Source organism: Odontesthes bonariensis, chromosome 12 (assembly GCF_027942865.1).
Source record: "Odontesthes bonariensis isolate fOdoBon6 chromosome 12, fOdoBon6.hap1, whole genome shotgun sequence".
Classification (NCBI taxonomy): domain Eukaryota; kingdom Metazoa; phylum Chordata; class Actinopteri; order Atheriniformes; family Atherinopsidae; genus Odontesthes; species Odontesthes bonariensis.
The window spans coordinates 17469138-17496161 of record NC_134517.1 but is presented as its reverse complement, the minus strand read 5'-3'; the positions used below and the strand labels follow the sequence as shown (position 1 = coordinate 17496161).

The following is a 27024-nucleotide window of genomic DNA, read 5'->3' as shown; positions in this document are numbered from 1 at the left end:
AGGCATCATATAGAAATATATAACATCATAAAACATCATTATGGCTTCCAGAAATTCTTTCTAATTTTACTTTGAGCATCATTGTCAAATGTGTAGCTGGAATCAAACTTAAAGTGAGCATATACTTCTAAAAGATAGTGTATACAATAATGATATGTCACTTTTATTTGGTTAATTGTTTCAATATGTAAGATGTTGTCTGTCCTGAATTTAGCACTGAAATGATTTGCAAACCATTGCAGTATGTTTTCACTGACACATCGCCTGTGATAAAAACATCTGACAAACGTCTGGAGTCTGAGTTGTTCTTCTCAGACATAAGTTTGAGATTGTTTCTTGTTTATCATTGCTATTAGATGTCCCTCTTGAAGCATTGGGTTTCCTGTCACAAGGGGGCAGAACATCCCAGGCAGAGGAAGCTAAACACCCTCTACACAATCATACATGTCACCCATAGCAGCCTTCACCAGGTCGTTACTGTGGTAGCGGGACGTTAAAGTAACCGTCCGGGCGTGGGGCGTCACCCACAAGCGCCACGCACTCACATTCACGTGTTCAGAAATGTTTTTACCATGACAAATTAATTCAGTTAGACGGCAGCAGGATGAATAACTGCAAGCACATGCTTTTTTTTTCATGGAAGAGTCAAGTTTTGCTTGAAACTTATTTTGAAACAGCTGACTCAAGATTAATTGGAAAGAGCTGAGGGGCATGCTGACCCAAGCTGACAGTTTACATTGTAGGATGTCATGGCTGAATTTGAAATAGCATAAAACTCTTGATGTAACATTGCACACGGTGATAATGAGACGCCAGGCTGCGATTAAAATGAACAGTTTTTGGAAGGGCTTGTCTTTTGTTCAACTCCACCCTTAAGCCCGAGGTAAGCTTGACTTATTTCTCGAGCCTGGGTAACACATGTCAACGCTCTATATGCTGCTGCTATATCCAGGGTGTCTTTCATTTTGGATCCACGCCACTCGTATTCTCATCACTCGCACCGTGTCATCCCACCGAGTGACTGCTGAGAGCCCCGCAGCTGAGCAGAGCTATAGTTACACCGCTGATGAAAGTGGATGTTTGTCTTGGCAGAAAGGCGCCTGTCTTTAAGTCCACCTGACTGGAAGTGACGAAATGCGCGATGAACCATTGGCTCCTGGGCTATGTCTGCTTTTCTTTACCTTCCAGGAGAACTGAAATGTGAGTCTAATGAAATGTAGATTATGTGTATGATGAAAACTGATATATATTTATTTTGGTTATTGAGCCAAGCACACCTAGTCTCTTTTTATTGAACTTTGTCATAGACATTAACGATGGGGCAGGCAGAAACAGTGGAAGATAGTATAAGCTTGGTTCTGTCCAAAGACATTAGATGTGCCTGCCTTTAACTAAAAGATTAAATAGAGGGCAATTTGGCTTGTTTCTTGGTTATTAAAGACAATTGATCTCTCATCCAAGAGGCTCCCACAGTTCAATCTCAATCTTCTAACTGAGGGTGGTGATATCTGGTATTTAACCCCTTGTGTGGTGACTAAAAAGAGGTTAAATGCCACCACTCGATTTAATCTGAGGAAACCCAAATAAGATATGGATATGGGTAATGTTTTTTATTGTTATATAAACATCTTCAAGAGACAAAAATCAAGGCCCCCTTTGCCTTCTGGGTAAGATTTTAAGACATCCATGACTTGAGTGAAGCAACATTTCATTTGTTTCATTCGTACTTGAGCTGAAGTCTAAAAGTGTCACATTATGATATGTATTCTACAGTCAATTCCCATGTAGTACATCCACCAACCTTTGCACAGAGCCAAACCAGCTCTTTACCCCGTATTCCTAGTCTCTTTACTAAATTAGGCTAATCTCCTCCTGACAGCAGTCTCATATTTACCTTACATACACACACACACACACACACACACACACACACACACACACACACACACACACACACACACACACACAAGAAAAGCATGAAAGTGAGTCCAATACCAGATTCATAGCTTTGACCTGAGGACATCTGGATAAAATAACTTCTATTGGGGACAGGATATTTAATCTAGTTTAACTCTAACCCCCTAAGACTTGATAAGATTGTTTTGACTGAGCCATGTGCAAAAACGCATTTGATGATCTATTATTTTTTATTTTACTCTTTTATTTATTCAGTCAATAAAATAAGTTAATAATAAGTTTTTCGTACAGTATGTAACAGAAAGTGAATTTGGTGGATTCCATGACAAATTGTGTCGCTTTGTATGCCGTTCCTTATATTTACTGTTTCCCTTCTACCTTACATAAGTCAAAAGCTTTTGAAGATTTTCAGGAAGCTGCTGCACGGCATGGTCGTCCTCCTTCAGAGAAATGTAAATATATTTCTTAGAAACTGTGAGGACTGTGAGAAGCTTGTTCTCCAGCTTTAAAAAGAGAGCCTCTCAGACACATGACACTCATACAGGGTAAACTCACATGATTTTACTCTAGGAACATAGTGTTTACGAGCTACAGCTGACAGCATCAAAGGATCATTTCAACTGATTTATTTCCGAAAAGCTAGAAAGAATTTGAATCTTTTTATCTATTCTTTAGAATCTCTGTTCATTTGAACAAACAGAAATTCATTCAAATGAAGCAGAGACTGTACTTCATATTTTCTAATCACGGCTGAGGGTTTCCAAGTTAGTCATACAACTATAACCCAATCAGATACATCAAGTCAAAACCAACATTAGAAATACAATTCATACAGCTGCTGTATGGTAGATTAATGTAGACCATTGCAAAATACTACATGACTGTGGAGAAACTACAACCATAGCGGTTACCAGTCATCTGCTGTACATGGAGGCATTATAAAAATGTCCCGATGACTGCACATTTACTGTTTTCACGCACACCCCTGTTGAACTCCACGTTTGGTAGAAACGTTTGTCAAAAATGTAGAGAACGTGCTCCAAGAAAAGCTTTGCACATATAAACCAATTTAACAATCTAACGCCAAAACCTTGAACTCAACCAAAAATATTGTAACTGACCAGAAGCTTTTTGCGCTTTCGGTTTAATCTAGTTTCAGCATTAGCCTCTAAAACTTGGGAATGGGTGAATCTCAGCATTTATCAGGTCTATTCTTTTACACATATCATTTGTAACACAATGCCCACAATGCCAAACAAGTGCAAATGCCATTTTGTTGGGAGTGTGCGCAACCCAGCTCAGGAGCTCTGTTTTGGCTGTGAAGAATGACACAATGTACTTTTTTCTTTCACGTTTCATTCAAATTTCATTCAGTTAAAAGATGGTACTTCAACAGAAGTTTAAACTTTATGAACTGAAGAATTATCCCTATAGACTACAGGGATATGTGGCCGGCTATGAACTTTGGAAACATTTACATCTATGTGATAGACACTCAAGGTTTGTACATAATGAAACTATTTGTTGGACTCCAAAATTGTCGGAAGTTCAAAATGAAAAAACTACACAATGGCCTAGGCTTCCATACAGTATTATCACTGCAGAAAACACTCCAATATACTTCTTATTTGCTGGTAAAACATGCTATAACACTCACAGAACATATGTAGAAACCTTTTACTGTGTTTTTTTTAAGCCACTTCATCATTGATCATGTTGTATCTAGGTTACACCGTAAAGTGTATGGGAAAATCTTTTGGTATCCCAGCCAAGCAAGATTTGTTTGTAGGGCACCACATAGGTTATAAATGGGCTGAAAATGTGTTCCAATGTAGGATTGTATACAGGTTTGATAAGGACCCCATGTGACTAGCCAAAATTGGTAATGGCTATTATTTGTTTATGGGTACTGGGCCCAAAATAGACATCTTTTGGGGGGCCCACTTGGGGTAATTACATAAGGGAACCAATACGGTCCCATTTGGGGCCCATTTTTTAGGCCATTTATAACCCACATTGGGCCCATCTATATAAATGTTTCCTGAGGTGTTTTTGTTTTGTTTTGCATTGATGATCCTGGAAGCTTTTCTCTCAAGGTCTGTGTTGTAGCTCTGGAACTCAAAAGACTATTATTTCAAAAAGTCCACCAACTGATACGACCATATCAGTGGTTCGTTCCATCTTTACACATGACCCATAGTGGTCTACTGTCAAGTCTGGCCCCCACAAGTGGCAGGTGGGAAATACGACTCATATGAGCGTTTCCTACGTTATTCTCAAGTAATTCCTTAACCCACACTATCTTTATAAGTAGTTGGGTTGTCGGCTGTTTGCATGTTCAAGACGTGAGTCCAACATATGACCAAAAAAATCGTTCACTTTTTAATCAAGTTCAATGGATATCCCAGTAACACTTTACTAGTACACCTTTCAAAACCTCCTGGTTGGGTTTAGGTAATAACACACATTCGTTAGGTTTAGCAAGTTTATAGAGAAAAAAAAAACACAAAGGTACGTTGTCCATTGTGGAGCACCACAATCCCCCATTAACAGTATCGTCCAAAAATGCATCATGAGAGTATGGCAGTAGTGCCCAACCAGCAATGCAATCATTTTTTACAACCCTACTTTCTGTGTTGTGAACATGTCTTCTGTGAAAAAGATTTGTGAGCATGATGTTTTCAACTGATATGTCAGAGGGATTGTTCATTTCGCTTAGGTATAAAAAAAAAAATGGAAGGCAAAGTCTTTGAGCACGAGTGGTGGAAAAAAAAGAAAAAGATGATTAAAAAGCTTTTGCTGGCACAGTAGCCAAATTCTCTCAGTATAACAGAGTGGGAATGTTGGGCACAGTTGTCCCTCAGCTGCCACCACACCACCAGCCGCAGTCCTCACTCTCTTTGCCAGATCTTTTGGATCTGTATCCTGGGGAGTGTAGATTTGGAACTACCTTCCAGAGTAGTCCCCATATCAGCTGTCCTTGCTGCAACAGATTTAGTACAATAAATGCAGCCAGGGACAGAGAGGCCAAGCTGTCATTCAATAAGCGAGACTGCAGACTCTTATCATCTATTACAAAAATGGGAACACTAGATAAGCAAGTTTTTATAGCGCGCTGTCCAAATAGCTTGGAACATTGTGTAAAACGTCAAAAAATATAATGCAATCAGTCGCAAATTGTGTAAATCCTATTGTGTATATTCAAAGAAAGACAAGATAGCCAACACAACCGGACTGATGGTCTGATGTTTAAAAAAAATGTTTAAAAATTTGAAAATCTGTTCTGGAAATTATGATAACCATGTTATCCAGGCTAAAGAGGGAGCATGTGGATTGTTATCAGAGCATCAAATCAAACAATTAGTGCACATGGCTTTGGTAACTTGCAACTCGGTGGAGGCCCCATTAATGATGGACGAGTTAATCCGATTTTGGTGGAACAAATGCTGCCATCCATATGAAGTTTTTTTTTAGGAAAGGCCATGCTTATTTAAGCAAGAAAACATGGAAAAACATACAAGCAGTATTACCGCAGCATGACTCTGTAGTAAAAGACTCCAGGTGATAAGCTAACTTGCATGCTGTCCAGATATGTCATCGGCTGAAAAGATTTGATGTATTATAAATTAAAAACACACTAAAGGAGGCCTCAAACTGTGGAGCAGAAGAAATCCTTCATCAAGCATGAAGGTGAAAAAGTCTATTTTTTTTTTTTTTAAAGGTACAGCTGTTGGTCTCCTCAGTTCTTGATCACTTACAAAGTTGTTAAAAGAAGGGGTGGCAGGAAATCTTGGTAAGCAACGATTCATGAAAATAACAAATAGAATTGATCACTTAACATGCTAGTTAATATGCTTTGCAAATAAATTGTTTTGTTCAATGACCCGAGGAATTTTGCTATCATTTAAGATTCGTGTTCAACAATAATTAGTGGTGATGTTTAAGAACAATTTTTTGCTCGTATTTTCAAAACTCATTCACACATATTAGAGATTTTTGTGTTGTTTCATATGTCACTGTAACACACAAGTGATTACAGAAGGAAGTAGGCGACTGGGATTTTTTTTGTGTTTAATGTTTTGTGTCAAGTCCAACCATTTGTCTGGTTTTGTCGGAGAGAAACAACATGCAGGCAAGTGGAACAAAAGACAAAAGACAAACTTCAGCATCTAAAAAAAGTGTCAGATCGCTGCTGGGGTTGAAACATCCCACCAATCTCTGCAGGGATTTAGCAGTCTGGGAACACAACACCAGCCTAAATGACTGAGGATTTGCTGTGTCATATTTAGACCCATATCACAGCGGTGGCACCAAGTGAAGATTGAGCGAAAATGAGCAAAGGAGCCTTTTAATCTTCTTCCCAGATTCAATCTCTGGTGACAAAGAAATCACCAGGTCAGAGAAAGGTTTCGCAGTGGACAGATGTTCTCTTTAAGAAGAAAAACAAAACAAAACACTATAGCAACAATCCCAGAGAGGGATTCCTGCAGTAAAGTTTGCTGTACCAAAAAACTCAAGAAGAAAAGTTTCTAAATTCATGACCTTAAAACAATAAAACAGTTTTTAGTTATGACAAGAGTTAGAAGAATAGATTTTCGCTGGTTTTATGAAAGTCTGGTGTCACAAATTAGTCTTGCACATTGTTATTAGACCTATCTTTTCTTTCTATCTATTAGACCTTTTCTATCTATGTATCTACACCAAGGGCGTCAGTTTGTATAGGGACCATATAGGGACAAGTCACAACCAAAGTTTGGGAAAGACAGAGTTGTCCCTACCAATATTTTCGATGATATTGTAATATAATATTTTTCTACATAATGCATTAAATATCATATTTTTCACAAGCTCATTCGTAGTATTAAGCATTTGTAGAGAACTAGTTTTCCAACGTGCCCTCTCGTCGCAATGTTCAGTGTAACCTGCAACGCAACAAGGTTAGATATGCTGCCATTTGATTGGCTGAAGGTCAGCCCCTCTTGTCATCGCTCCCGACGAAGAGACGCGCATTAATTTCGTGTGGTCTCAACCCGCGTTTCTGCTTTGTAAATAGAAAATGTCACCGAAAAAGAAAAGAGACGTCAAAAGTTATTTCACCACCCAGAGAGTAAGTAGCTAACGTGAACATTCATTCTACTATGGAAAAGTGTTTTGAAGGTGTTATGGTGTGAATGTAATGTAGGCTAGGAGGCTAGTTTTATTTCAGATTTTAAATATTTTTTATCAGGAGATGTTTTTTTCTCTCTGTGTTTGAATAGTTGCTGGTTGCTGGTCGTGAGCCACCCCTAATGACCTCATAAATTGGGAGGAAAAACAAGTGACTTTTTTAAATTCTATTGAGCTTGAAAATTAATATTTGGTATGACCACAGTTATTCTGCCACCCCGCTTGAACCCTTTTTCTTAGAATTTATTGAAGTTGTCCTCAGGAGTAGCTCTCAGGGATTCTTGATGGACATTCCGAAAGCCCTTCTTTGGATGTTGGTTGCTCAGTGTTCCATTGCCTGTCAAGATGATCCCGTTTTTTTTAAGGACATACTGCACCCCATGATGAGATATGTTAAGTTTTCAACTACAAGCTCTATTGGAATCACCTTGTTAGTGCACAAAATTCTACTTTATCATCAAATTTTATTTGGCATTTTTCATGGACACAATATTACATTATAAGCAAGATTACAAAATTAATCTTTATTGACACCTTAAAGGGACATTATGAAATTTCTTCCCCCATCTAGTGGTGCAATTTTATTTTGCAAAGTCGAATGAATTTGCTCTCTAACGCCTCACGTTTTCAAATGTGCGTTGCAACTTCTTGAACTACGGCAGGCGGTATGTGTCAAGATTCAAGAAGCTATGGCTTCAGACTCAAGGTCCATACAAAGGTCCATAGTCATATTCCGGGAGATACCGGAAGTGACGTCGACGCAGCGGTAGCGTTAGCAGCAGTAGCGTTAGCAGCAGTGTGTAGTTGCTATCTGGAAAGTGTTCTTTTAAATAAACTCCCGGTAAACTTACAAACTTTCTAATACCTCGTTTTGTGAGTTAAGAGTCTATGTGTACTACGGCAGAAGTTTGGTAACAATCAATGCATTATTAGTGGGATAATTTACGAGATAAAATCTATTTACCATTAGCGCCAGTAATAAGCCATTCGGCGAATGTGACGTCAAAATGACGTAATTTCCGCTTCCAGGCCTGGCGTTGGGGAAAACGCGATTCAAAGTGCTTTATGTCCCTCTCGGCACTCGGACATGGCAGCCTCCATAAAGCTTGCCCGCTCTATTTAGATACAGACAAGTTATTCTTCACTCAGGAGGATAATTGAGATTTTTGACAGAAATAATTTTACACCAAAGAGGACTAATTTATGAAAGAATATGTTGGTTTTAGCTAATAAATTACTTAATTTATTACATAGTGTCCCTTTAATTACACATTTTCCATCACATTTCACTTTAACACAGCAGCAGTGTTTTGACCGAAAACTATTAAAAGCTAATTTTACTTTTGCCATTGCAGCTATACAATTAACTTTCTCTCGTCTACCACATGAGCATTCCTCATATCATTTATCATTTCAAATAAGACCATAACCTCCCCCTTCAGACTTTTTGTTTACTTGCAGAATCAATGAAAAGTCACATGATGCCATCAGAACTCTGCCTCAGATAATCACACACACACACACACACACACACACCCACACAAACGCAACACAAAAAATTCTTTATGTATTTTTCTGTTATTCATGTTTTCAAAAGTATGTTTTATAACTTTCTTGCTGATATGCAGATAAATCAAACCGTTTATACCAAAGTCATTAGTCTGCTAAGTTTCAATGAATAGCTTTCAAAGGCATCTGACAGGCAAAAAGGAGTTTGACAGCACTGTGCCAGAAAATTCCATTTGTGACAGTTTCCATTATTATGACAACAGAGGAAGAAGTAAGGCTTTTAAAGTCCCATACAGTTACCCTGCTGGGGGAACTCAGGGGTGGATGAATGGGTTGACAAAACACTGGACACCAGCACTGTGACTATGGAGGTAGATTTGTTTCTTTATTATTCAATCAAAAAAAAGGTTGCTTCAATCAAAAAATATATTTTCAATCAAAAAAACCCGTTTCAATCAAAGAAAAAAAGTGTTTGAATGCAAAAATATATTTGAGACTCAAAAAAATGCATTTGAACACTATTTTTTTTTGCTTGAAAATGTTTTTTTTGATAGAAGTGAAGGTTTTTTTGTTTGAAGCAACTTTTTTGATTGAAGTATTGTTGTTTTGTGTTTGGGCCATATTATGGGTAGGACATTTGTGTCTTTATAATTCAATCAAAAAAGAAGTTGCTTCAAACAAACAAAAAATATTTTCAATAAAAAAATCACTTCAATCAAAAAATAAACCTTTTCAATCATAGAAAAAATGTTTTTGAATGCAAAAAAATATTTGAGACTCGAAAAATTGCACTTGAACACTTTTTTTTTGATTGAAAATGTTTTCTTTGATTGAAGTAATCTTTTTTGTGTTTGGACCATGTTATGGGTAGGACATTTGTGTCTTAATTATTCAATCCCAAAAAAGTTGCTTCAATCAAAAAAAAAACATTTTCAATCAAAAAAAAATATTTTCAATCAAAGAAAAAACTGTTTAAATGCAAAAAAAAAAAAAAATCATTTGAAGTGTTTTTTTTTTTGATTGAACTTTCTTTTTTTTGAATGAAGTGAAAAAAGTTTTGAAGTCGTTTTTTTTTTAAATCATTTTGACACAAACGTACCGCAGTGGGCGGGTGCTTCCCCATTGGTCAGACATGTTTGAGTGACAAGTGTCTACACCAACGACGTCTTTCTGACAAGCAAGTCATGGTCGCCACTCGCCAGCGAGCCAGGAAGCAGTGGTCAGGCAGTGGTGGAGTTGTTGGTAAGTAGATAAAACCGTATTAAAATGATTGGTGTCACGTTATTAGCCTACTCTGTTTGATATTTCGATTAAACATACAGCTTGCTAACTTAGCTCACGTTGACTAATTTGTGTGATTGTGTTAGATATCTGACGCCTCATATTGTCAGGCAGGCTAGCAGGGTGCGCTAACGGCTAATTGAATTGTTTATTTCACTTAAGTAACGTTACAGAGGCTTGCTATGTGCTAGTGCTATATTGTGTTATAATACGTAACGTCATTAGTGGTCAAACAACAGTCCACAGGCCAACTGTTGCCCACAGCGCTGCCTGTTTAGCAGCAACAGGTCATGCAGAGCCTGAGTCTATCTTCTCACACAGCCCACAGGATTACACGATGCTGAAGTTGGCATCCGATTCGCCAGCCTCCGATTCGCGCATTAAAGGGGTGGGCATAAAGGGCCATTTCACTGCTTTTTTGCATTTTGATCGACCAAAACAAGGTCCTATATGGAAACTACAAAAGTTACACTGCTCAAATCTGGATGGAATTATTCTAAAGAGGCTATAGATTCATTAAAATCTTGTTTGGGATTTGTGAAACCTTTTTCTGATTTGTAAAAATACAGAACAGGGCCATTTCACTTCTTTTTTGTTATTCTGATCACCCTGAACTGGGTCCTGTATGGAAACTACATTACTTAGACAGCTCAAATCTTGATATAATTATTCTAAAGAGGCTATAGATTCATTAAAACCTTGTTTGGGATTTGTGAAACCTTTTTCTGATTTGTGAAAATACAGAACAGGGCCATTTCACTGCTTTTTTGGTATTCTGATCACCCTGAACTGGATCCTGTATGGAAACTATATTACTTAGACTGCTCAAATCTGGATAGAATTATTCTAAAGAGGGTACAGAGTCTTTAAAACACATTTTATTATTTGTGAAAACTTTATTTGGTCATTGAAAATTCAAAAAGTTCCTCTGAGCTTTCTTTCTTCTTTTCATTTGGACCATCCAAAACCAGAACCTGTATGAAAAATGATTAAATATGGGTTTAATCATTGATCACATGATATAAATGATATCAAACACACTTTAGAATTTGTGAAACCTTTCTTTGTCCCAAAATTCACAGGAGTCCTCGCCTCTCCATGTTCATTTTAATTTCCATGAGGATCTCCTGTCTTTCACTACATAGGAAAAAGAAAAAGTTCATGCATTTTACGTCACTAACTACTTACAAGAGTCTTCTTTACTTGTTGACTTTATTATCATGTTCTTTTATCTAGAAACAATGACTTCTCTCACCTTTCTTCCATCTGCCCGTGGTCAACCTCTGCCACCGATTCAATCCGTTTCATTTTTCTGACTACTTCCAGAGCCTTTATTGTTGCCTGCATCAGACATCCCATAGTCCAACCATTAATATGCTCTATTCTGTATTGGATGCTTTGATGAAATCTGCATCACACATTTATTGCTGTCATCTCATGAATCTTTCCACTAACATGTGCTATCATTTCAGACCCTGCTTGTCTTCTCCTGCTCCCATCATAGTCATCTTACCTCCCATCTGAGTGCAGACAGGACCTTCTTCATCCCATTATTAACACTATCTTAGATACTGTACCACAACTTCCTGATTATATCGTCTATCAAACCTGTAGTATTTTGCCATTATGTGTTATGTGCACTGATGAATTGGATATTAAACATTACATTTTGCTGTTAGAGTTCACCCTATACCAGACAATTTGTGAATGTAAGGTTGAAATACATTTACTTAATCAAGATTTGTCTTTCTGGAATGTTGAAGATGTCTTTTGGGTTAAACTATTTCTTCATATCTCCAAGTGGTTGCCAGTGAGAAATAAACTTCTTGTTAAGTTGTTGTAATATAGATAGAACAGTGTGTAGTTTGGTCAGTTAAAAATGTGTAGTGTTGTTGTGGCTCCAGAGTAGAGTAAAATAAATTACAATGGGAAAATGGGCTACTGTAATGAAGGTAATCTTCATTACTGACTTTTGGTCTTTGAGGTCACATGAGTAGTATTTTTAATAATGTGGCATAAATAAATTGTCAAATGTTTTATTGAATGTGTATATTAACAACAGGTGGGTGTGCAGGTCCTGTGTTGCCCTCAGCGGGGAGTGAGGGGGGACCAGGCCTGTAAAGGGAAACATCCAGTCAGTTAGTAGCCTGAAATGCTCTGTGATAAGGATACGTGTAGCTAAAGGATGTGATAAACTGTGAGGTGACTATGCTGTTTGGAATGGTGAATTCTGAAATTTGTGTGTAAAGTCATTCACCTATGTCTCCTCTCCAGGGTGCTCAGTCAAAAGAGTCCCTACATTCAGTCTGCAGCGTTTGAAGGTTCCGGGTCGTACCATGTGCTGATTAGTGTAGGGGGGAGTGCACCAGAATCAGTTAGGGGAAGTCTTTGGTAGATTTGGTACTTTTGTTTAGACATGCTAGGAATTGATTGATTTTATAATAGAGGGTAAATGTATTTTAAGGTTTTTGTGTGTTGTTGTTATGGGGATGTGTAATGGGAGGAGCAGAATCCCCTACGGGTTTGGTTGGTGGAGCCAGAGTAGGATATAAGGCTGCCAGTTGGACCACGTGAGAGAGTTGGTCCTGTTACTACGAATGCTGCTAGGACCACAGTGCTCCTGGTCCGCAGTATGTGTCCATGTTAAAGTGTATGATTGATGTAAATGTTGGTGAATAAAACACCCGGTTGGTTCATCACTACCTCTGCCTCAAGTCTCCTACCTTGCGTATCCAGCTGCTACATGGCCATCCTAACAGATACATATGTCCATGTACAGTATTCTAAATCATGTAAGCACAACCTAATGATTACTGTTGGTCTTAAAGCTATGGTAGGTAATCCTAGAGAGCTAGCAAGAGAGCTAGCAAGATTCGAAAGTGTCCACTCCTCTAAGCTCCACCCCCCCCTCCCCATTCCGTCAGTGCTTCATCCAAAGCCGGTGGAACCGCATGCGCACATGGAGCAGGGAGCCGGCAGAGGGGGGCGTAGGCAGAAAGCAGAGGCATCTGATTGGTTTTTTGTAGGCGACCAATCCGTCAGCTTTTTCTCAGTCCTGCAGCTGCCACAGAGGTCTGATTATTTTCGTCCCTTTTTCTAAATACATCTTGTATAGATTTCTCTCAGGATAGACGGACCATTTCACCCAGTATTACAAAATGTGTTTCTGAACAGGATTACCTACCATGTCTTTAACCACCCATTATTTTACATTAAATATGTCAAATAAAATTAATTTTTATTTTCTTGACGTGTCTTGTAAAATGGCAACTGGAAACAAACTTTAGCCAAATAGACAGTTTTTAATCTCATTATTACAATGGCAGGTTATCACATTCACAAATAGGCTAAAGGGCTGCAAAGCAAAGACAATGTTGAACAGTTGTTTTACAGACATCTAAGATAGTGTTAATAAAGGGATGAAGAAGGTCCTGTCTGCACTCAGATGGGAGGTAAGATGACTATGATGGGAGCAGGAGAAGACAAGCAGGGTCTGAAATGATAGCACATGTTAGTGGAAAGATTCATGAGATGACAGCAATAAATGTGTGATGCAGATTTCATCAAAGCATCCAATACAGAATAGGGCATATTAATGGTTGGACTATGGGATGTCTGATGCAGGCAACAATAAAGGCTCTGGAAGTAGTCAGAAAAATGAAACGGATTGAATCGGTGGCAGAGGTTGACCACGGGCAGATGGAAGAAAGGTGAGAGAAGTCATTGTTTCTAGATAAAAGAACATGATAATAAAGTCAACAAGTAAAGAAGACTCTTGTAAGTAGTTAGTGACGTAAAATGCATGAACTTTTTCTTTTTCCTATGTAGTGAAAGACAGGAGATCCTCATGGAAATTAAAATGAACATGGAGAGGCGAGGACTCCAGTGAATTTTGGGACAAAGAAAGGTTTCACAAATTCTAAAGTGTGTTTGATATCATTTATATCATGTGATCAATGATTAAACCCATATTTAATCATTTTTCATACAGGTTCTGGTTTTGGATGGTCCAAATGAAAAGAAGAAAGAAAGCTCAGAGGAACTTTTTGAATTTTCAATGACCAAATAAAGTTTTCACAAATAATAAAATGTGTTTTAAAGACTCTGTACCCTCTTTAGAATAATTCTATCCAGATTTGAGCTGTCTAAGTAATGTAGTTTCCATACAGGACCCAGTTCAGGGTGATCAGAATACCAAAAAAGCAGTGAAATGGCCCTGTTCTGTATTTTCACAAATCAGAAAAAGGTTTCACAAATCCCAAACAAGGTTTTAATGAATCTATAGCCTCTTTAGAATAATTCCATCCAGATTTGAGCTGTCTAAGTAATGTAGTTTCCATACAGGACCCAGTTCAGGGTGATCAGAATACCAAAAAAGCAGTGAAATGGCCCTGTTCTGTATTTTCACAAATCAGAAAAAGGTTTCACAAATCCCAAACAAGATTTTAATGAATCTACAACCTCTTTAGAATAATTCCATCCAGATTTGATCAGTGTAACTTTTGTAGTTTCCATACAGGACCTTGTTTTGGTCGATCAAAATGCAAAAAAAGCAGTGAAATGGCCCTGTTCTGTATTTTCACAAATCAGAAAAAGGTTTCACAAATCCCAAACAAGGTTTTAATGAATCTATAGCCTCTTTAGAATAATTATATCAAGATTTGAGCTGTCTAAGTAATGTAGTTTCCATACAGGACCCAGTTCAGGGTGATCAGAATAACAAAAAAGAAGTGAAATGGCCCTGTTCTGTATTTTTACAAATCAGAAAAAGGTTTCACAAATCCCAAACAAGATTTTAATGAATCTATAGCCTCTTTAGAATAATTCCATCCAGATTTGAGCAGTGTAACTTTTGTAGTTTCCATATAGGACCTTGTTTTGGTCGATCAAAATGCAAAAAAGCAGTGAAATGGCCCTTTATGCCCACCCCTTTAATGCGCGAATCGGAGGCTGGCGAATCGGATGCCAACTTCAGCGTCGTGTAATCCTGTGGGCTGTGTGAGAAGATAGACTCAGGCTCTGCATGACCTGTTGCTGCTAAACAGGCAGCGCTGTGGGCAACAGTTGGCCTGTGGACTGTTGTTTGACCACTAATGACGTTACGTATTATAACACAATATAGCACTAGCACATAGCAAGCCTCTGTAACGTTACTTAAGTGAAATAAACAATTCAATTAGCCGTTAGCGCACCCTGCTAGCCTGCCTGACAATATGAGGCGTCAGATATCTAACACAATCACACAAATTAGTCAACGTGAGCTAAGTTAGCAAGCTGTATGTTTAATCGAAATATCAAACAGAGTAGGCTAATAACGTGACACCAATCATTTTAATACGGTTTTATCTACTTACCAACAACTCCACCACTGCCTGACCACTGCTTCCTGGCTCGCTGGCGAGTGGCGACCATGACTTGCTTGTCAGAAAGACGTCGTTGGTGTAGACACTTGTCACTCAAACATGTCTGACCAATGGGGAAGCACCCGCCCACTGCGGTACGTTTGTGTCAAAATGATTTAAAAAAAAAACGACTTCAAAACTTTTTTCACTTCATTCAAAAAAAAAGAAAGTTCAATCAAAAAAAAAAACACTTCAAATGATTTTTTTTTTTTTTTGCATTTAAACAGTTTTTTCTTTGATTGAAAATATTTTTTTTTGATTGAAAATGTTTTTTTTTTGATTGAAGCAACTTTTTTGGGATTGAATAATTAAGACACAAATGTCCTACCCATAACATGGTCCAAACACAAAAAAGATTACTTCAATCAAAGAAAACATTTTCAATCAAAAAAAAAGTGTTCAAGTGCAATTTTTCGAGTCTCAAATATTTTTTTGCATTCAAAAACATTTTTTCTATGATTGAAAAGGTTTATTTTTTGATTGAAGTGATTTTTTTATTGAAAATATTTTTTGTTTGTTTGAAGCAACTTCTTTTTTGATTGAATTATAAAGACACAAATGTCCTACCCATAATATGGCCCAAACACAAAACAACAATACTTCAATCAAAAAAGTTGCTTCAAACAAAAAAACCTTCACTTCTATCAAAAAAAACATTTTCAAGCAAAAAAAAATAGTGTTCAAATGCATTTTTTTGAGTCTCAAATATATTTTTGCATTCAAACACTTTTTTTCTTTGATTGAAACGGGTTTTTTTGATTGAAAATATATTTTTTGATTGAAGCAACCTTTTTTTTGATTGAATAATAAAGAAACAAATCTACCTCCATATGTGACAACCGCTCATTTCTGTTTCAAACCACTTACCTAATGTGTCTCTTTTCAATGGAAATTCCAGAGGTGAACAGTGCAACATGCAACCTAAGAAAACCACCAGGTGTTGCACTAGAGCAGCAAAAACTCAGTTCTAAACAAAGATAATACCAAAGGTGAGACTTAACTTAAGAAGCTTGGGCATTTTTCCTTGGAAAACTGTTGCTGCTTTTATCCCTCTCTTCACATAAACCTTTTCAGCCAAATAAGAGAATTTGTTTCAATGGAGAAAAATCTGAAAGTGTGCTTGGCCCCGCGTGCATGGCATAGACTCATGTGCACTGACAACAACTCATATGGCCAGTCCATCTGCCACATAACACAACGGCTTGGATTACAACATACACAAACTGAGAGTGATTGCACCCTGATGAGATTGCTATTACACCATTATGCACCATTATGAACCACACATAGCAGACATTTGTTTAGTATTGTGACCATGGTGATGATCCTCTAAAGTTTAAATGACTATGAAGTTATTTATCTTTTTCCACACCTATCCAAGTCATGTCTGTGCCTTAACCAAACCTAACCTTTATCCCAGCTATTTCACATCACTTTTTAAACAGTTTATCAGTTGCATTTAGGTTGGAGGACTTGGCCGGGAAATTGCTTTGAACCTTTTGTTGTTGCCCAAACACACTGATGAAATAAGATGTCTAAATCCCGTAAGTAAATCCGATGTTATATTTCAGACTGTCATAGCAATGTTGACAAAAACTGGCTATCTGATTTCCCTGCTTCCTAAATTCGGACTATACTAAGCCAACTGACTTCTGTCTGCAGCCATGTAATTACCAGATGATAGAAGTGGTATCAAACTTCTCAGCTCAAATTAAGTCAAGACTGTAACAGGCTTCTGCTGTACGGTTGCTACCCTGTTCCCACAGTGGGAGCCCCAAATGATTCCATCCATCTCCATCGGCTCTAACTGCCCCTTTGAGACCTTCGTCATGACGCTGCACATCATTTGCTGGGATTCATTTCGACTCAATTAACACAAGGTGCAATGATGTTCTTCCAGAGGAAGATATTGGATCTTGGATGACCAAGAGAAATTCCAATCCAATTGGTTGCTGTGACATTAATGATTAATGGTCCTCCAGTGATGATGGGGACTGCCTAGCTTGACCTTTCCACATGGTTGTATTTGCAGCCGGTGTAAGCACTAGGCTTTAGCATCATGATAGCCTCGCAGTGCCCAGACAGCTGCATCCTTATCCCCTGGCCTTAGCAGCTGAGGTGGAGGCTCCAGCCCAGAGAGTGCAGGATGGAGGATGGGTAGCTGTGTACAAGTCTAAAGCAGGGAAGAAGAGGCAAGCACAGTAGGACAGAATATTTTTTTCCAAGTGGGCATTATACAGATTTGTTTCTTGAGGTATTAATTAGACCACATGTCTGAAATTAAGTAAACTGAATTTAAACATTTGTCTACAACGCCTGTGTTAAAAACTAATTGCCCCATGTCTATTACAAGGAGAGTAATCGAATAAAATCTCCCCCCAGTTTTTTCATTAGAGCTAGTACAAAATTCCTGTTCTGTCTGACAGTTGTCATCTGACTTCAATTTTACCTATATTACTAGTCAAAATTATGCAACATCCTGTTTGTCCCAGCTGCCTGCACCAAACTTGTTTAGCCTGCATACACACTGCTCTACAGTTAGAAATCTAAAACTTCCTAGTATTAGTTTCAGTTGGTATTCAGAGTACAGCACTTTGAGTTGCCTTGTGTACGAATTGTGCTCTACAAATAAAAAATTGCCTTGCCTTGCCTACATCGACAGAAAAGAAGGTCTGTTTGATCCATTATAAAACCTCTTGCTTGCACTAATCAGCTTCATTAAAGTCACCTGATTTAATTTTGTGAAGGTCCCCCCTGAAGTTTCCAAAGCAGTTCCGACCCTACGAGGCATAAACTCATCATGAGCTGTAATGTATCTTGGAGTATAAACACATTGCTCAGGTGCTTCATCAGATTGAGATCTGGGAAATTTCATATGCAACTATTGAAAAGCAATTTAAGAGCTGCAGAACACATTATCCTGTGGAGACATGATACTACTTTAAAGGAATATCATTTCCATGAAGCTGTGTGTGTGTGTGTGTGTGTGTGTGTGTGTGTGTGTGTGTGTGTGTGTGTGTGTGTGTATGTGTGCTCCTCACAACGTTTCCGAAGAGGGAAAATGTCAAAGTAATAACCACATGACTGCCAGTGCCTAGGTTAGTAAAAACATTGTGCAGAGCTTTACATCGCCTCTGACCACTTTGTTTCTTTCCTCAGTGAATCCCGCTGCCATCTCTTTCCCAGGAAAATTCCAAACACACTCCATGGCCGCCCACATAAAGTAAAAGAGAGCCAGATTAATCAAATCAAGCCAACTTCAGCCACAAGAGCCCCATTGGTAGAGCAAAATCAAGGGAAGAGCCACTTTTACGACAACATACTAAGTCCCCTTTTGCAAATATGCATTTCTACATATAAAACATCCCACAAAAAAAGAAACAACACAACCAATACATTTTCAATTAAGACTATATTTGCCTTAATACTGGGATGAGCGGAAGCTGGCATGCATGTCCTTAACTTTCTTCATGTTGTATTTGTAGTTGGTTGTTGTAATCATAGTGAGACATTCAAGATGAGCATGGTTTTTGTGCTGGTTTTTGCCCTTTTTTAATTAAAAACTGATCCATTGTGCCTGCATCTCGCGCTGGCTAAAGGAGCTAGCGTGCACTGCGGTCAAGTGTGACGGTGGTTTAAGCGGGCTGCAGCCTTAATTAATACTTAATAAAAATACTTAATACTACATAAACGCAAACTTAAAAAAATACTTAATACTGTGCAGTGTTTGCTGTATGTTATATGAAAAAATGTATTGTTATTGTTACCATATTGTTATAAGCTACTATGTGAGTGCCAGCCACCAATTAAAGCTTGAGGAGCCGCATGTGGCTCGCGAGCCGCGCAATGAGTATCTCTGCTCTAACATGACCATTGTAAATACTTTTGGCAGTAGAGCGGGGTGAATGCGAGCTCTGACTGGTATGCGCCATAGAACCTCATATGAAGCAAGCTGTGGTGCATTGTGCAACTCTGTCATTACCAACTTTGGTTTTTCAACAGTTTGTGATGAAGTAGATCTTCTGTGGGGTCAAGCTACATGAGCCAGCCTTAACTGACCACCCACACTTTAGCATCCTTGATCCCATTACAGTTGAATCTGGAAGGCAGCAACCAGTGCATTCTGGGTAAAGTCATGAAAACTGCCACTTTGGAGGTGCTCCGATCCATTCGTCCAGCTCCAACAATCTGGCTCTTGTCAAAGCTGCTCACCTGCTTCAGACACATCAACTCGAATAACTGACTGTTCATGACAATGACTGTGTTATATATGAAACGTATTGACAGGTGCCATTGTAGTGAGATAATCAATGTTATTAAATGTTTTAATGTCGTTGCCAGTGTGTGTGTATCTCAGTTGTGGTTGTTGCCATAGCTACTAAAACAAGACTTAGTGTGTAGAGTCATGCTAGTGGCTCTATAAGTCTGTGCTTAAACACAGCTGTGCTTTGATCTGAATAAGCATGCTAAGTTTGACACAATAACAACATTAGCATGTTGATATTTAGCAGCTGCAGTATCGAGTTTAGCATCCAAATATAAAGTATTGAGATGCTAACATTTGCTAGTTAGTGTTTAACACAAAGAACAGCTTAAGTTGATGCGAGGATGATGTGCTCAGTTACAAACTAAAGAACTGCAAAAAAATTCTAATGATTATTTACTGATTGGATTTCAATGAACTGTTGATAATGCATGACCAACATGACTGTCTACCACATTTCATGGCAATTCTGCAAATAGCTACTGCAACATTTCTTACTTGACCACAAATGTCATCATTATGATGCTGCTAGAGTCAAGGGGTAGCCACAGCCGTTACAGCACATCAATTAATTTCACAGTAATCCATCCAGCAGTTTCTTAGATATTTCAGTGTGAACTGAAGCAATGTGCTCATCAACCGACTTACAGAGATTTTCAACCGAGAGTCACGCTGTGACTAAAAAGTATACTGCATGGTGTTTAACCTATATAAATGTTAAGCTTGTATAACCATACATGCAACAAACCACAATCAAATCGATTTAACACTTTGCTGAAGCACCTAACTTTTTGTGCTGTACTACAAATAGATTACTGGAATCCTAGTGGAGCAGTGATGACGCATTTTCTCACTGGAGAGTGTCCAGGGACCACTGGGTCAGGAAAACCTGCCTCGGACAGAGAGGGGAATAGCGTGTGGAGTGATGGAAGGGGCTGCAGTGTGAACAAGGGAGTAAGGGGGTGCAGAAAATGGTGCTAAGATTTTCTTGGAAACCATGTGGGTATCTGTCATTAGCAAGCCTGGATACTGTAGCCAACACATTTGAGGTTTGGAGCTGTGTGGTCTCCTGTGTGGGGGAAAATATGGGGAGGTAGGAAAAGATAAGACATCTAAGTAGAGACAATTCTCAGAAAAGCCTTTGACGTCTGACCCCGGACATCTTTTCCATCATATGTAAAAGACTAAAAGAAATCTGCGCTGTTGAGTAAGAAAATGTTTTTGTGTTTTTTCGTGTGCAATGTTTGAGTAATGATGACAACGGATATGTCTCATGTAAAGAAAACAGCAGCAGAGCTGAAGGGAGAATCCTCTCCAGGAAGTTGGAGAGGGAGGAATGATGTGACACGGCTGTTCTGGGGAGAAAGACAAATATTTAGGAATAAGGATGCAGAAAAATTTGTGTAATTGAATAAGTGAATCACTCAGTGTGTGCGTGAGCGAGTGAACAACAACTCAGTGACCTTAAAAGGCCACATGGTCGCACTGGTGACTGAGTGAGCAACTGAACGAGGGCCTCAGGGTTATCTCTGTGAGGCGCTGCTGTATTTATAGATCGTCTCAAAAAAAGAATCCCTGCCCCCTTTTTGCCCCCCCACCCCTTGTCATTGCCCCTCCCCCATTTTCAATTAGCCCATGATGGGTGGAGTAATGCAATCAGGAGTATCTACAGCTGATCCACAGAGTCTCCTCTCTCAGTCTACCCCAGACTCAGCGCAGGAGCACAATCCTCAGACAGGAAGGTAAGAACAAACTCTGTTCAGCTGCTCCACTCTCCATCCGTTCACCTGTCCATCCTCCTTTTCCTTGACTGGACTTCATTTACCATTTCCTCTGAACTCCTGGACACTGTTGCTCACTGGTGTTCTGGCATCCTCCTGTCAGCCTCCCCACCCACCTGCTCATTTTCTCCTTCTTTTCCCCCTGCACACTATCCTCCATTTTTTTTATCCATATCTACTATCAACCCTCCTTTCTTCACTATCTGTCTCAGAGAGGAGTTATTTGCTATTTTAGTTTCAACTTCTGACCATAAAAGCATCTCCACATCTGTTGACCCCTGAGAGTTGATTTGTACCTTTCCTTTCTCTCTTTTCGTCAGCTTCATACTTCCTGTCAGCAAAACTGTGCCTGCTATTTAAAAAGTGGTGACTTTTACGACACCATATGTAGACTGCACTGTTCTTTAGCTGTTGTAGATTTGTAATATTTTATTCAAATAGTTTTTTTTGCCATCATGCAATTCAGCACAAAGTCGTGTCACGAAAATTTTACAAAGTACTCATACAATTAAAAGGGTAAAAGAAAATGGAATATGGCACATATGCAGTAGCTTGTGATTGTGCAAATAGTGGAGGGCATTTCATTTTGAATTGAAATGACTTAAAAGTGTGAACTGAATTGGGAAACATTTTTTAAAATAGGGACTTAATTTGCTTTCACATCTAATTCCATTATCCACTTTCAAGGCTGTAATTAGAGGCGATTGTTCAGACCTTGTTTAATTTACAAGGAATGTACTCATGAATTGTCGCTTTCATACGGCAGAAAATAGTGTGAATTACTTCATGTCTGTGTGTTAGACCATGTAAAGTGTTTTTTTTATTATTTTCTTAAGTGGCTAAACACACTTTAAACACAACCATGAACGTCATTAAACAGACAGTTCCCCAGCCATTTAACTCTTAGCTCATTTGTCTCCCAGGTGGGTGGCATCAAAGGAAGCCCAGGAGCTGGGAAACAGCTGCACAGTGCGTCTGAATAGCTGGAGATTTTATTTGGGGCAGTTCAGATTATCATTTTTTATTTTTAGGAGTCAGATAAATCCTCATGTAAGCTAGGTGAGTCATGGTCGGAGTAATAGACAAAGGGAATGTGGGAGGACTTGAGAATGCTTAGTGCAGAGAGGACGGACGGATTAATAAAAAGATACCAATACTTTTTCACAAATCGCTCACAGTTCTACTTTAAGAGATTACTTGGGTACGAATAGTCAGTGATTGCAGATGGATCAGGAGGAAGGGATGGTGAGAGATTTAAAAGGAATAACCACAAAGGAGAGGAGCTCAATCAAAGATCCAGAATCCATGAAACTGAGAGGAAGAAAGGAATGAGGAAGTGGTGCAAAAGGAGCTCATTTGTAAGCTTTTCATCTTCTTTTCCTTGAACCTCCTAAAATAGCAGAAGCTCGTCTCTGGAGTCAGTGAATACGCAGTCACATAAAAAAAATTAGTTTTCATGCAAGTGTGGATTAAAGTTTCCCCTTTTGGGAGTGCCAAAGCTTGTTCGCTCTTTTTTATTTTTTATTTTTTGGTCATATAATCCGTGTCATTCACAAAAGACACAGATGAATAAGCTGCCATCCTTCGACAACAGGGAGTGAGAGTATATAAAGGCAGACGGGATAACAGAGGGTTTAACAGGCAGACCACAAGCAGCTGCTGATTGTGAGCAGTCATTATTCAGTGTGCCTTTCAAACCAACTTATGCATGTGCACACACAAGCACACATGCACGCACCGACAAGGGATACGGAGACCTGGTGCTGACAGTTGGAGGCGAGGCGGCGGATGGGTCAGTGCACACTGGCATAGTGCGCGTTGGAATGCAATGAGGGCAATAGTTCACTGTTTCTAAGCAGGACTGATAGGAGCTATTTATATTCTCCTCATCGGTCACCCCTCTTCTCCTGACGCAGACAGCAAAATGAAAGGCGACTGAGAGATGGGAGAGGGAGATAAAAGGGGAAATGCAACATGGGAAAACACTGTATCCTGCAATGTGAAGGATCTCGATGCTGGGAAACATTATTGGGGCGGGATTTACCATCTCTAAGAAGCTACTTTGTATTGAGTGCCAATCTCACTTCAATTCGAAGAAAGTACCAAAGTGACAAAACTGTAGATAAGTACTTATATACTTATACATAAAAATAATTCTGGACAGAATCATTTCTTCTCTCTCTCTTTTGTCTCGTAGCAGAGCAGCCTTTTGGCAAAATGACCGAGCGCTATGACTGCCACTACTGCAAGGAGTCCTTGTTTGGCAAGAAGTACGTTCTGAGAGAGGAGAATCCCTACTGCGTGAAATGTTATGAAAGCCTGTACTCCAATACCTGCGAGGAGTGCAAAAAGCCCATCGGGTGCAACACTAGGGTAAAAAAAATGTAAAAAAAAAAAAAATAAGAGAAAATACTGTACATACAAGCTGTTGTGAGGCTGTGTCAGCCTGGTTTTATCTGTTCCACCGATGTTCCCTGCAGGATCTCTCCTACAAGGACCGTCATTGGCACGACGATTGCTTCAAGTGCTTCCAGTGCAAGCGCTCCCTGGTGGACAAGCCTTTCTCCACCAAGGATGAACAGCTCCTTTGCACTGAGTGCTATGCCAATGAGTATTCATCTAAGTGCCATGAGTGCAAGAAAACCATCATCCCAGGTAGGGAGAGAATGCAAAAGGGGTCAAGTCAGATTGAAAAAAAAAAAGAGATTTTCTCAGTGCAATAATTGTGCATCCTGATTGATTTCATGTGATCGGGATTGATAGATTTATAGCCTTCAAGATTTAATAAAAAACATATTTGAATCGACAAGAGAATCATTTTTCAGCTGCACCATGGCTCAACTCTGGTAAAGATTTTCATGCAAATGCAATAAAGTTGTTGAGTAAGACTGCTAACAAACGGACAAACAAGCTGTGCCGATCGCATCATCTCCTCAGTAAACAAAATGTTTGGCAGTATTCTTATCAGTGACAGTTCCGGGGGAATTCTTTTTTTTAATTAGCAACCCTACCTTTTTCACGTGTGTAGTACAAGTTGTTAAGCACAGAGGAGAAAGGAGGTGGGAACATGCAAACAACCTTTAAAACAATTTGAGCCCGTAGCATTGAATCTGCTTTACTGTAAATCCTAAAAGGCTACAACAAAGCAAAACATTTAGTATGAGACTTTCCTTCAAAGATTATTCAATACGATTAGTGTCTTCCCCCCCCTTCCATCAATGTGTCTGATTCATGTCTAGTAAGCTACACATGAAAGGTCTGCAAAGTTACAGTCTCCGTTTCACACCAAAGGGAGCTTTGCTCCTCCACAGAAAACATTGATGCTGATCTGTGTCACATGCCCGACTGGCAGTCCAGACTTTTCTTCCATTCCTTATTGGGTCAGCATGCTGAGAAGAAAAATTTTGCTCCAACCTCGTTTTTTTACTATTTAGAGCAGACTGAGCCCTATAAAACAGAGGATCTTGGATAGACAAGAGCCAAAACCAACGATTTCAGACAAGCTGACTTTATTCATAAAGCACTTTAAAAACAGCAGGTACTGACCAAAGTGCTGAACACTAAGAATACATGCAAGTGAAATCAAGTGCTACAACAATGTACCGTTTGTAAGAAATAAAGCTTTATTGAGCTTCACAGCATGTGAAGAGCACCACGAAAGTAGAGCACCACGATCAAATGAATTGTGAATGAATCATAAAAGTAAAGCAAAAGCAGAGGATTTTAAGATTCAGTGTTATAGGTTATGCTTTTGACTTAATATAGCTTCAAAAAGTTGTTGTAAGAGATTATAATAATACATGATGATAACAGAGAGAATAATATTATTATTATTATTATTATTAAAGAGTCAAGGAGAGCTAAAGCTCTTCCACATGTACTCTCTATCCCAAATGGCATCAATTACCCATAGTGTACCGTCTCTTTTACTTAAAACTGTAGATCTTTGGTTCTTCTAATTCTGTCACAGCCTTGGTTCTTTCTGTCTTAGTCCTTTAATATCATACATTCACTTTCTTCACACTTTTCTGCAGGCTCCAGGAAGATGGAGCACAAGGGAAACAGCTGGCATGAGACCTGCTTCACCTGCCAGAGGTGCCAGCAGCCAATTGGCACCAAGAGCTTCATCCCGAAGGAAAACCATAACTTCTGTGTGGCCTGCTATGAGAAGCAGTTTGCCATGCAGTGTGTGCACTGCAAGAAGGTAAGACATACCATAAGGTGTGCGACTTATTGCCAACGTAAGACTCCCTTTAGAAGCTGTGTCCACGTGTGCTCATGAGGTACTCAGTCTGATACTTCTTTTAATAGCCCATCACCACTGGTGGGGTGACCTACCGTGATCAGCCCTGGCACAAGGACTGCTTTCTGTGCACTAGCTGCAAGCAGCAACTGTCTGGCCAGAGGTTCACCTCAAGAGATGACTTCCCCTACTGTCTCAACTGCTTCTGCAACCTTTATGCCAAGAAGTGTGCCTCCTGCACCATCCCAATTAGCGGTACTCAGAAATTATTGCTCTCCCTGAACCTAAAAAGAACAGCTTGGCCATATGAGTATTTGTACTGACTCCGACTTGATTCCCACCCTCAGGTCTGGGAGGCAGCAAGTACATTTCCTTCGAGGAGCGCCAGTGGCACAATGACTGCTTCAACTGCAAGAAGTGCTCCGTGTCCCTGGTCGGCCGTGGCTTCCTCACCGAGCGCGATGACATCCTGTGCCCGGAGTGTGGCAAGGACATCTAAATCAGGCTGGAAGACGACAGCTGCAGCTCACTGGATGGTCATGTTGTGATTGAGGAATGACAAAAAAAAATACAGAAAATATTATCAGGACACAGAGCACAGCATCTAAAGCATCGTTAGCGTTATCAAGAATGTTCATTGTTCTGAGCTATGAGTTACAGAACTACTAATGGTGTTATTTGAATTTACAAAGTTTATCCAAGTTACTTGTACACTCTTGTAGAAAAAAAATATCACTAATAATATAGCTGTAGTGATGACTGTAAAGAACTTAAAATAAATATATATATTTGCAGATAGATCTAATGTTTGAACACTATAAGCTTTGAAGAGCGACTGTAAAGCTGCTTTGTTGATGGAGTCACCTTTTGGTGTAATTTAATTGAGGTTTCGTGACTGAGTTCTTTGGCAAACAGTTAAAGGAGCAGTAACTGTTTCTTCCCTTGTGCTGCAAAGTAACAGCTTGTTCAGTCACAGGAATCAATAAAACAGAAATGTCATTAATTAAATGTCATTTAGCTTGTTTTTTTGGGGTGTTCTTTTGCTATGCAGTTACAGTGCAAAGCACAAGTAAACACACCTACGGCATGCTGTGAGAGGGTGCTGCATCTAAATTTTGTGTCTTTCCCACAGCATGGTGTGTGAATGAGTGTGACGGGGATTGGAACTGATCGATGTTTTCAGATTTTTCTTACACCCGTGTGCTGCCATTGGCTTATGTCTGAAGAGCCTCTGCGTGAAGGGGCTCTGCTAAAGAAAAATCACCCAATACAGAAAAATAGGAGGAAATGCATGAAAAGAGGAGGTCACTTTGTACACAAACACATACTTACACTGGATCATAAAACACGATTGCAAGGGATGCCTTTGGTGTGGGTGTATGTTTTGTTTTATTCTTATTTTTTAGTGTTATGCTTTGCATGCCTTTAAAGAATAAAATTGCATCTTTATTCTTACAAATA

At 39.1% G+C, this 27024-nt stretch overlaps 1 protein-coding gene across 2 annotated transcripts; it reads left to right on the top strand.

The window, feature by feature from the left end:
• Window positions 1-1065: 1065 nt before the first annotated feature.
• LOC142396526 (four and a half LIM domains protein 2-like) lies at window positions 1066-27024 on the top strand. 2 transcript variants are annotated; one of them, XM_075479373.1, is made up of 6 exons: window positions 1066-1200; window positions 23518-23693; window positions 23801-23975; window positions 25355-25524; window positions 25632-25818; window positions 25911-27024. In XM_075479373.1, the coding sequence occupies exons 1-6, from the start codon at window positions 1164-1166 to the stop codon at window positions 26060-26062; spliced, it is 897 nt and encodes a 298-aa protein (XP_075335488.1). In that variant the 5' UTR covers window positions 1066-1163; the 3' UTR covers window positions 26063-27024. The 2 variants fall into 2 exon arrangements, with proteins under 2 accessions (XP_075335488.1, XP_075335489.1); XM_075479374.1 differs by lacking the exon at window positions 1066-1200 and adding an exon at window positions 21173-21281.

What these genes read in the sequence shown, in the direction of transcription:
- LOC142396526 (XM_075479373.1), top strand. Translation starts at nt 1,164, where the DNA reads ATGTCTGCTTTTCTTTACCTTCCAGGAGAACTGAAAT. An exon ending in CCATCGGGTGCAACACTAGG is followed by an intron (nt 23,694 to 23,800) that starts GTAAAAAAAATG and finishes TGTTCCCTGCAG; the next exon opens with GATCTCTCCTACAAGGACCG. An exon ending in CAAGAAAACCATCATCCCAG is followed by an intron (nt 23,976 to 25,354) that starts GTAGGGAGAGAA and finishes ACTTTTCTGCAG; the next exon opens with GCTCCAGGAAGATGGAGCAC.